Source organism: Simochromis diagramma, unplaced genomic scaffold (genome assembly GCF_900408965.1).
Source record: "Simochromis diagramma unplaced genomic scaffold, fSimDia1.1 OVJJ01000583.1, whole genome shotgun sequence".
NCBI lineage: Eukaryota > Metazoa > Chordata > Actinopteri > Cichliformes > Cichlidae > Simochromis > Simochromis diagramma.
The window spans coordinates 3,505,276-3,517,322 of record NW_024387285.1 but is presented as its reverse complement, the minus strand read 5'-3'; the positions used below and the strand labels follow the sequence as shown (position 1 = coordinate 3,517,322).

Here is a 12,047-nt window from a genome sequence, read left to right as displayed (position 1 = left end):
AGATATTTGGCATGCAGACTGGGGAAGCCAGGAATCGAACCACCAACCTTCCAGTAGCTGATCTGCTCTACTGCCTGAGCCACAGCCTGAGCTCTTCTGGACAGAGATCTCGGATGTTGTTCCTGCAATATGCTGGAGCCACTCGCCCAGTTTGGAGTCACTGCCCTGAGTGCTCCAATTGCACTGGGACCACTGTTGCCTTCACATCTTCTTGAGCTCCTCTTTCGGCCCTTGGTATTTCTCCAGCTTCATGTTCCTTCTTCCTGATGTTGCTATCACTTGGTATAGCTACATCTATCAATACAGCTTCCTCTGCTTATCCATCACTACTGTCAGGTTGGTTAGCCATCACCAGTTTGCCTGTCTGTATCTCTAAGTCCCACAGTATCTTAGCTTCATCATTCTTGACCATCCTAGGGGGCGGCGCCCATTTTGACCTGAGGACTTTCAGGCCAAACTAAGCACAGTGTATACTAAGCCGGCCACTTGGTTATAGCGTTGCATCTACACCCTGCCTGCTAGCATTTTGCACCACAAAAACACATATTTTCACAATTTATAAGAGAGTGACGCTTCTTTATTGAACGCTCTGTATGTGAGACTTTCCATTGTTGCCTCACCAGACGGTAAAGGGGACAACACTGAAATAGAGATGAATTGTACCTGACAGCAGGGAAGTTGTAGTGAGGCAGTAACACTGTGTAAACAGACTGTGACATCAAGAGGTGCACACAATAAAAAAAAACCAACTGAGCAAAAAGCAGTGAGGGAGCCGGGCACTGATAGACAAAAACATGTTTCTAATGCAGTGGCCTCTACAGAACAAATGATATTTTCTTTTGATGGCATACAAACCAGGAGCGCCTGAGTTAATGTTTAAACCCACTGTAGGGTGTCTTCCTCTCTCGTGCTCACATTTTTTAGAATTATTACCAACATAACACAGTCTTGCCAGGGGAGGGGCCACTGGGGGGGGGCAGCAAATTTTACAGAGTGGCCAGTGCCCTCCCTACATACATGGAACATTTGTTTGGCAGCTTTTTGTATAGCATATTTCCACGTGCTGAAGCTGCAGTTAGGGGGAATTCTGCAGTGGCAAACATGGTGTTCGACGCAGAACTTCCCAGGGGAAAAACTAAATTAAATTAAAGCTTTATTTTGTCATAAAGATGGTAACCCTCTTAAACAGTTAATCTGACTGGTGATTCTGTACATACGGTGACCACTGAAAATGAATTCAGCTGTAACAATGCTTCAAGGGCACCACTGCAGCCTCAAAACACAGCTTGAACATTTAGATGTTCGTGATGTCACTGATGACACGTCTATCAACTCTGCTTTGGTTGATAATGTCCACCAATGGGGAAGACAGGTTATTATTATATAAAACTAATTTCATGTGTTTCACAGTTTGTTGAAGCTACTTTAAGTTGCTGGACTTGAATCTGAAAATAATCCAAAGTTGATGATGATGATCTACAAAGTCTCCAAGATTTTTATTTATCCTTGTGAGCGGTAAGAAGAGAGGAGGTGAAGTGTATTTGTGTTGGTGAGGTGAAGGCTGGTTAGCTGTGCTGGGAAAAATACAGTATTTACATATGTACAGTTAGGAAAATAACCTCTTGTATCAGCCTGTCTCAGTCTCAGCTTCTTCTTTTTTCACAGCCTTTGATATATACACTATATTACACACAATAATTCTCCCAACTATACAGCACGTGACTTTTTGCACTGAAGGAAATCTGATTCCGAGGAATTCTGTTCGGTCTGTCCATGTCATCAGCTTTTTATACATCATTAAAAAGAAATGTGTTGGCTTTTTTGCATTTAACATCAAGAACCATGATTTGTCAACACAAGCAGTCCAAGCAGGTCACCAACAACCCAGAAAGTTCCTGGAGCAAGATGCTCTGCTCAAGTTCCTCTACTGCTGTTTGCAGATTGTGGAGCCTCAGGTGGAGGGAGGGGAAGGAGAGGAGGGGGAGCGGGGAACGGGGCTCGGGCTGGGAAAATGGACCGGTTTGTGCATCGGACTCGAACAGCAGCTTCCCGGTTCTTCTTCCACCTCCCTCCTGGCTCCTCCTCTTCCTTTTCCTCCCCCTGCTCCGTGCCCCTCCAGTCCCTCAGAGTTCTCCAGCATCTCCTGGATGAGAGGAGGCATGGAGCCAGGGATCTCCATTTTCAGTGTGATCACTCGCTCTGCTCCTAAGAGAAAGCGTTTCAGAGAGAAGGTCAGCATAACGGCCTTGGTGGAATAAAACATCACAGGAGGAATGAATTCTTAAACTTTAAAATTCATTTACTTTTAATTTAGATATTAATGAAGGATAATGCACTGCTGGGAAACCACCATTACATTTTAGAAAGAAAGTTTATGAGTCCAGCTGTAGCTCTAACAATGTTTGTTTCAAACACAAGTGGTTAGTACTTGCCAGTTAATGTGTGTGTGTGTAAATGTGTTACCTTTAACACTGATGCTCCTGAGGTCAGTAATCTTCATCAGTATCTTGGGGAACATGCAGGGTTTGTCAGGCCGCCTCCTCCTCACATAGAGCTACAGACACAGGTGATGAACATATTCTTTTATGACGCCGTTTTTCATAAGTTACTGAAAGCTCGTGTGTTTTTAGGAAGAGGTGTTATCATCCACGATAATACCCATGTACAGTGGTCCCTCGTTTATCGCGGGAGTTCCGTTCTAAAAATAAATCCGTGACGTAGTCAGCTTTATTTCTTACAATTATTATAGATGTTGTAAGGCTGTGAAACTCCTCACACTTTCACACTTTTCTCTCTTGTTTAACACTCAAACCTTCGTCAGCCCAGTATTATAGAATGAAACCAAACCCGCAGGTGCCTTTGATGGTGCAAAATGTTTAGTTGACATTGCTGTTTTTTTGGGGGGGAAACTTACAAACATACAGCGCAGGACTTCAATGCTAGCAATCAAAGATTTATGTACATTTGACAAGCTGAAAGCATTCTGTACTGGACAGGAGACACAGCACGAGATTGATTGACAATGGTCTGCAGCCAATCAGGACGCAGAACACAATGTGCTGTTAAAAAAAGAAAAAAAAAGAAAAGCAAAATGGCACAAAAAAAAAAATCAGCCAAACAGCGAGGCCGCAAAAGGTGAACCGCGTTGTAGCGAGGGACCACTCTACACGTTTTTAGTGACTTTCCATGGAAAACACATTTTAGCTCTATTTGTGCTTACGTATGTGTCACTACACTTCTACTATGATGCTGCTGCTGCCAGCACATCATCAATGACAGTGAGCGACTGACTGGAAAAAGCCCTTCGTTTAGCTTTACTGCTGATGCCTGCAGACTCCAAGTATCAAGAAAATGTTTTTCAGTATTGTGTTGTCGATATATTCTTCAAATACTGAGACATCATTTTGAGGCTATATCACCAGGTTTAGTAGGAACAATTGAATGAAACTCATACACGCTGTAACACACTGAAGTATTTACACACAACCAATTAATCGTAATGCCCCATAACCCAGGACGGCGAACCAATGTGCACATCAGGATAGGCCCGGTTTCTGATTGGTGGGGTTAATGTTGCATCTTTACTTTCACTGGTAACTGTTGTGGTGATTCGGTGCAATAGAAACACAGCTGAACTGAACTGAAATGAAGTGAACTGAATATAAGCAGCATCTCAACATTTTCTTTGATATTCAAACAGGAGCTGCTTGAATGATGCCGGTCAGAGCACTCCTGAGATTAGTGTTTAAGAATGTGCATCAGCAGTTAACCATCAACTGTTTTCTAATCAGCACTGATGTACGCTTAAAACTCTCCAAACACAAATAAACAGCTTTAACCAAAGAAATGCAAAGAGCAGTTTACACTACGGACAAACCAAGAAAGAAGCACCAAGTCTTCATGCCGTAAAATATTCATCCATAGATGGAATAAGTATTTAAATTAGAGCTGGGCGATAGAACGATAACGATATGTATTGCGAAATAACTTTTTCTTGATAGAAAAGTTAAACTATTGCGATAGGCCTCGTCTCTCTTGTCCTCTTAAAAAAAAAGAAGAAGAAGAAGAACAGCCAATCCAAATTAACGAACCAGAGCCGAACCAATCACAGCCGCAGCGTCACGTCACGTGACTTGCTACGTACAGCACAAGTGCCAAGCCGTACATGTGTATTTGTTTGGGAAGCAGCCAGCCGCCGTGCCGCCCGGTAATGGAGGAAATGAGTGTGCCGACTAGAGAAAAGTCAACCGAGAGCGTGACCGAAGGTTACCGAAGAGAAAACAGATGATGGTTCCAACGCCGGAGAGATTGTCGAACGGAAGAGCCACAGAAGTTCCGTAGTGTGGAGGTATTTCGGCTATTTCAAGTCTGACAACAAACAGAGCAGCGCGCACTGTAAATTGTGCCGAAAGCAAGTCTGGAAATACAATAAAGCGGTGCAGCTCAATCTCTGACTGGAAGCGCTAATTTGTCATTCGGCTTTTGTCAGACTAAAGTAACTGTTAAAACTGTTTGAAAAGCTAAGCTATACAACAAGGAGAGATTGAGAATTTCCTTTTAGTTCTCAGTTTATTTGATATTGACAAAAGTTAGTCAGTTTTGTCTGTTCTTCTGTAAAACAAACTAAGATTTATTTTTAGAATTAATATTTTGTTTCTAAGTGGAATTGACAATTTAGTAGTCTGTTTTGTTTGTTCTATTTTGAAACTTAAACGCTTTAGCGGCTGCCTTTTGTGTAGTTTGCAATATTTGCTTTTATTTATCTGGAAAAAGTCTCATGTTTCTTTAGTACATCTACCCTGTTGAACTTATTATGGGAAATAAATATTTAAATCAAAACAAGCTGCTGATCATTTCACATTTTACCTGTGAGCAACGGCACATTTAAATCTTACAAATATAGTTATTTGGCTGATATCGTGATATATATCGTTATCGCCTGAAATGAAAAAAACATATCGTGATATGAAAAAATCTTATATCGCCCAGCTCTAATTTAAATAAATGGAAAGAATGTTATTTAGGGTTATACAGTAGCATTGAAGTAACTGATTACTTGACTACAACAAGTAAAATCCAGGATTCCTCTCTTGCTCTTCATGACCAATCATTGCTCTCCACTGAAACTAGTTCAACACAAGTGGGCAGCTACTAATCTCTATCCTGTCAGCTGAACACACGCTCTCTCTCCCTCCTCCTCCATCAGTGCGCATCAGTGAGTCACACCGCCGCGTGAAGTGGCGTGTGTCCTGATTAACATGAACATGAGCGCCAAATGTCACTTTATTAAGATAACTCCTTTTAAAGCTTTGTGCCTTCAGTAAAGACACACTGTGCTTAGAGCGCAGAGACACAGATACGCACATCTGTTCAACTGCACACGTTAGTTTTGTACAGCAAAGTTTATGCTCAAGAATGGAAGTCGAGTAATAACTTAAAGTCTAACCTTCAAAGCTTCGAGCATCGGCTCCTGAAGAATATCCACCTTCTCTGATTCCTCCAGATCCTGACGATCTGTGAAAAACAAATAACAAACACAAAGCATCGCTTCAGTGTCAGTATGTCTCCTTTGTCTTTCCTTTCACTCATACTGCTGCGACACACAGTGCAGTACCTCCACAGAGCAGGCAGATGGCACTGAGTAACCCCGTTTCTGCATCGTCCATTTCCAGCGGGAGCAGCTGGTTGGCAAAGGCGAACACCAGGTCTGTGAGCGGTCCGAACCCGGCGTTGTGCATCTGAGTACGATTGAGGGTGAGGCCGTCGGAGAAGGTCATGGTGTCCTGGTCTGGAGTGTAGCGGGTGCAGATCCTCAGAATCTAGGAAAAGGATTCATTATCTGTTTAGCAACTCTTTGTTATAACGGAGGCCGACGTGTCAGAGGCGTTCAGTTTCCATCCGCGACGTCTGTTTGTGAGAAATTGTTTATTGCAGCTTGCAGGAAATCCTCACCAGTATGTCGAGGCATGCGGCTTTGAGCAGCGTGATCTGATCAGCGATGGTTAGGGTGGTGAAGCCTGGGAGCTGCTTAGCAAACTCCACTGTCTTAATAATGCATTTGGTAGACAGTTCGCTGAACTTGTCCCAGAGACTCACATCCAGAGCCACGCGCTGCTCCGAGCTGTTGCTCTGCAGGATAGAAGAGAAACCAAAGGCCGATTGAATAAAAATCAGTTTTTGACCTTCAGTTTTTGAACTCACATACGCTCGTCTGTGTGTGTGTGTGTGTGTGTGTGTGTGTGTGTGTGTGTGTGTGTGTGTGTGTACCGTGGTGTATTTTCCCAGCTGACAGAGGGAGGGGAATGTATCCTGATGGGCCCGGCGAACTCGTTCGATCATCTGCTCCATGTCTGCTGACAGGACGTAGAGCTCTGTGTCGGGCTGCTTCTTCTCTTCCTTCTTCTTCTTTGTTCGGTCATTTCGCACCACTTGGAATGGAAATGAAGATGAGAGGATTTAGCTGAGAACATTCAGCCCCATGAAGAATCTGCAATCCACCGTAACACGTCAGACATCTGAAATACTTCCCCGTTTAATATGCAGCCACTTCACTTAGCACATGGACTGGAAACAACTAGCCTGGAGACTGTTTCACGAATTAGCCCTAAAAGTCCAAAATTATTAAGTTTCTTTTTATTTGCAGATTGACTCAACACTAAACGGGGGTTCATGTCTCAAACTGCTGCTTACAGTTAACACCACTCTCTTTTTTAACAGGAAGCAAAATCTGCCAAACAGCATCTGTTCCAGACCAGGGTAAGGGAAAGTTTTCCTCTTCATGAAATAAATGAGTATAATCACATCTACTACATTCATACTGACTTGATTCTTGGTTCACACACTGTGCATTATGAAATGATATGACAAAGCAGCCAGCATAGACATGCAGGAGCACTAAAGCTTTCAGGGCCATGTGTTAACTAGGAACGACCACCAGAGGGAGACAAACAACAAGGTTAGAATACAGCACTGAGGCCCAGAAGTCAGGAAAAGTCTTTCCCCATAAACACATATACACCCCGTGTAAGTGCTTCCTATCTAATATTCACATAAGTCTGAAATGCAGGGATTGAAGCACCGACCTTCTGATTAGTAGCTGACCAACTCTACCTCCTGAGCCACAGCCACCCCAAAGAGTAAAACTGCAAGACCTCTAAGCAACTTAAAGCATTTGCCTGCTTAAGAAGCTCCCTTTCTTCCACACACCCACAAAAATCAACCTGCACCCGTACTCACGCTCTTTAGACATGCCCACATCCAGGCACTTCTGCAGTCGACATGACTGACACCGGTTCCTCGTCACTTTGTTGATGACACAGACTTTGTCCCGGTGGCACGTGTACACCATGTTCTTCTGGATGCTCCTCCGAAAGAAACCCTGACAGAGAGAAACAGATGTTGAGAAAAAGGGTAACAGAAAGCGCTGTGAGCGTGTGCAGGAGCTGGAACTGGAATGAAAACTGCAGAATTATTTCAACTGTAACAAGTGTAATCCTGAAGTGACTCATTCAGCTGATGGGCTGCTGGGCGGAGGTCTAACAGAACATGAGTCTGACCACAAGCACATCAAAGCACACACACACACACAGCAATATCAAAGCAGACACTAATTGCACAGACAGATCCTTTGTGTGTCTCTACAGGATTAGATGAAGCCACGAGGCTTAGAGATCCTCGGGTGGCATAAAGGTCGTGACCTCTTTGCTGACACTTTCTGCAAATACTCTGAGGTCTCTTGCTCTATACGCTGCCATTTAAGTCGGCTTTCAAACTGTAGCTGAAGTTTTATGGTCCAGAAGGAGCACTGTGGCCTAGTGTGCATGTTTTCCAAACTCAAGTGCTTATGTTTCGCTGCCTACCTTGCAGCCTTCGCAGGCGCTGACTCCATAATGGTATCCTGATGATTTGTCCTGGCAGACAAAGCAGGGTTTGTAGATTCGAGGTGGTGGAGGAGGTGAGGGAGGACTGGGGACAAGCAGGTCCTCCCCTGAGCTCGTGCTCTCGGTCTCTATGGCTGCAAAAGAGATTTACATGCAATCAGGCTACAATTTACAAAGAGCAAATAATCCTCATTTATGTCACCCTGGAGCTCTGCCTGTCTGAAAGGAGACTTTTCTTTAACCTTCAAGTGACTGAGTGGAGTCGTTTATGACACACATGTATTTATTAGTGCCGATGTGGCCTTTTTTGGACTGATTCTTATTCTTATATAGTGCTTTTCTACTCTCCTGGAGGACTCAAAGCGCTGTATACAACACGCCTCATTCACCCATACACACAAGCACTCTACGCTTTGTCAGTGCTTTAGCTAACATACACATTCATACGCATTCATACTCTGATGTATGCATCAGAGAGCAAGTGGGGGTTAGTATCTTGCTCAAGGATATTTGGCATGGATCAAACCACCTTCTGATCTGCAGATGACCTGCTCTACCTCCTGAGCTACAGCCACCCCGTCCATCATCCATCAGTGTTTTTCATCCAATGTTCCTTGTCTGGGTTCAGATCACAGGGGTACCAGTCTCAGCTGAGCAGCCCAAACTTCCCTCTCCTTGGTCACGTCTTCCAGCTCATCCAGGGCTGGGGGCACACTGAGTTGTTTGCAAACCGGCCAACATATATACTCCCTCCTGGGTCTGATCCGGGACCTCCTCCCAGTAGGTTTTGCTCGGAACACCTCGCCTACAAGGTGTCCAAAAGGCATCCTAGTCAGACGCCTAATTCAACTCAACCAGCTTCCTCTCGAATGACCGAGCTCCTCACGCTATCTCTAAGAGCACAGCCACCCTTTGAAGGAAACATCTCGTTCTTTCGGGGATTCCCCAGAGCTCACGCTAAAAACGACTCACCTGGGATAGTAACTCATCCCTCACCTGGTTCCTTTTTGGACACTCAAAAATACATCGTCAAGTACAATCAGGCTTTGAAAGCAAGTGAGGAGGAGATATCACTGGAGTACTCGCTAGTCATACTCTACCTGTGGATGGAAGTTACTGATGCAGTGTTAAAGGAGGGCTTAAAGGTACGAAATAATATTTTATTTCAATGCGACAACATTGTGCATGCCCTGAACAGTTACAGGGATAAGTTCCCTCAGTTATTGGCTATAACTGTAGTCTTGCACTGTAATGCTGTTGTTGCTGCCACAACAGCAGCTGCTGCAATCACAGAAAACGTTTTGAGGTACATTCCTCACCCCTAAATGTGAGATAGTGAAAGGCCATGGGTATCTGGTTGGTGTGGGCAAACAAATAACAGAAAAATAAAATAAAATAAAACAAACTAATATGGATATTTATTATAATTTATATTTAAGGGAACTTCTGAGATGATGTTAGCCGAGCAAACTCACAGTAATCAGCTCAACCATCCAGCACCGGACACACTTGGCCCGACAAAGCTGGATCACATCAGCCTGCTGATCAGAGTTGCTGTGTGTTAGCACTAAGTGCTGCTCTGCTCCTGAGTCTCTGTCAAAGCTGACGCCTTGTTTTGTTCAAAGGTAAACTTCAACGGTGATTTACTTTGGAGGTCTCGGCCCTTCAGATTAACAAACCCTACTCCCTCTCCCACTTTGCCTCCTCTGACCTAACACATTCTCTCTCTCGCGCACACGCACACACACACACACACACACACACACACACACACACGCACGCGCGCGCGCGTCCACCCTCCCCCTTTAGTAGCCATACCAGACATTCCTCTATGGAGGAGATTCAACTCCCCTCTACTCTGCTGTGCTTCTGTTTACACAGAGAGAAACGCAGAGATCCTCCTCCTCTGCCGCATCATACCATTCCTCCATCTTCTCCTCACTTCATCTTTCCTCTATTTGCCTTTGCTCTCTTCTCACTGACACTCTAGCCATGCATTCCCTGAAGCACCGTCTGACCTCTTTTAAACTTCTCACTCAGACCCGCCTCTCGCCATGCGTTCCCTCCCCTCTGCTTACCAAGTGCCTCTTTCTCTGTTTTCATCTTTGTGTTTGTTAATCTCTTCCTATTGCTTTCCACTTCTGCTTCAGTGTGTCGGACATGATGGCCACAGGCAGCAGTGTGTCCACACACACACACACACACACACACACACACACACACACACACACACACACACACACACACACACACACACACACACACACACACACACACACACACTGCAGCTGTGGCTCCAAACGAGGGCAAAGGTCTTTACTGTATAAGCGAGTAAGAGGGCATCTCCAAAGACGGGTCTCCAACTTGATTTAGGAACAGATGCTAGTGTTTTGATCAATTTTGAGCACATCTACAGTTATTCATTTGAAATAATTCTACAAAAAAGCAAACAAACAATAAGACAAAGATTTAGGTAAACAGATCTTTTTATGTCACAGTGTTTTGGGGGTTTGGATTTAAATTTAAAAAATAAACTTATTAAACATATTAAAGACTTTTAATTTCCTGAAATCAAAACTTTAGGAATTTTGGAACCAACAACTGGAGACAGCTGCTGTAAATGTTGGGCCAAGTTTCTCAAGAAGGGAAACTTCAGCATCTGGTGACCTCCATGGTTCCTGTCTTCACACACTTACTGACCGCAAAGGATTTTTAGCTCATTTTTACAAAGAATAATCCCAATAATTACAACTAATCACAGTTTTTCCACTCCTTTTAAGCCTGTGACTACAGGAGGCTTATAAAAAAGCTGAGAGGAAACTTGGACACAGTACCTTCAGTGAGGTAATCACTGCGTCATTTTGCCACCCATGTGCAAAAACTCAAGAGAACTCTTTCTAAAGACCCGATTGTATCAAACACTCTCAAGTTACTCTATAAAGAGGAGTGAAATGAGTTTTTCCTATCAGGCACATTGTTTGGGGATATGCGTGACTAGGACGGCCAGACGTAGAAAAGCTGCTGCCCTCACCCTCAGAGCTGTGGGTGCAAAGTAAGCTGTCCTAACCAGCAAACCTGCACGGCTTTGATGTAGAAAACGAACAGCAGAATGTACGTGTCACAGAGAGCTGAAGAATAACCACTCGACCAGAGAGCAACCACATTCTGCACCAGCATGTGGACTTTAACCTACATGAAGACTGCTTCTGCCAGCGTTAGCCACACACGGCAATCTGATCTGACATCTCGCATGCAATATGTCACCAAGTGCCACGTTTCATTTTATAAACACTTTTCCTTTTTAGGAAACTCTGCACAACTGAGTCAATGACAGGTGCAGAGAGGAAAATATATAGTAGCACCTCGGCAGACAGTCCTGCTTACCATAATATTTTATTCAGTTACAACGTTTCAGCCTGTGTGACCTTCGTCAGTGTTTCATAAACACTTTAAATATGATGTATTTAATAAGAAATGTGAATAAAGGCAAAAAACAATCTACAGTATATGAAAAGTATTTGAAATTCTGGTCCTCATGAAATTTTATCCATGTGCTGTTTAAAGATGATTTAACACAAATGGTTGGCTGTTGGCTGTCAAGAAGCCATTCATGCTTTCCAATGGACTGACAAGTTTTCCTATGACCTGTATTAATTTTGTATCATATAGTAAATGCTCTCACTACCTTTGTGCCTTAAGGCTGAGTCGCAATAAAACACCAATTTTGACTGACACGAGTCTGTCAGCCTTTAAGATTTGTGGCAAATAATCCTTGGAGGGCCCAGGTCCTGTTACCTGCTGACAGGAACAACATGTTCTGGATCTCACACTTACGGAAGCTACTTATAAGGACATTTCAGACTAATTCATTATTAAAGGGAACTATGACTACACTCCTTTGAAAAACAGATACGGTTCCTACTGTATATGGGGTCAATATCTTGCCCATTCAGGGCTATTTGGCATACAGACTGGCACAGCCAGGGATCAAACCATCAACCTGACTAGCAGATTCCCTGCTCTGCCTGCTGAGCTACAGCCACCCATTGTCATGTGCTTTTCAAATATTCTGTTATAAGAAGCAGGCAGTCAGGAGAAGGTTGACTTAAAAGCAAGGGGAAGGGCTTGTTCCAGACAGAGGATAAATGATGGCCTGTCATAAAAATA

General features: G+C 43.7%; 1 protein-coding gene across 1 annotated transcript; it reads right to left on the bottom strand.

Annotated features, from left to right (window-relative positions):
- Positions 1-555: 555 nt before the first annotated feature.
- LOC120716146 (retinoic acid receptor alpha-B-like) lies at positions 556-11,374 on the bottom strand. The gene is made up of 8 exons (XM_040003553.1): positions 7,860-11,374; positions 7,237-7,378; positions 6,268-6,428; positions 5,953-6,129; positions 5,615-5,819; positions 5,447-5,514; positions 2,464-2,554; positions 556-2,205 (listed from the first exon to the last, which is right to left on the bottom strand). Exons 2-8 carry the CDS (start codon positions 7,346-7,348, stop codon positions 1,952-1,954), a joined length of 1,068 nt encoding a protein of 355 aa, XP_039859487.1. The 5' UTR covers positions 7,349-7,378; positions 7,860-11,374; the 3' UTR covers positions 556-1,951.
- Between the last annotated feature and the right edge of the window lie 673 nt (positions 11,375-12,047).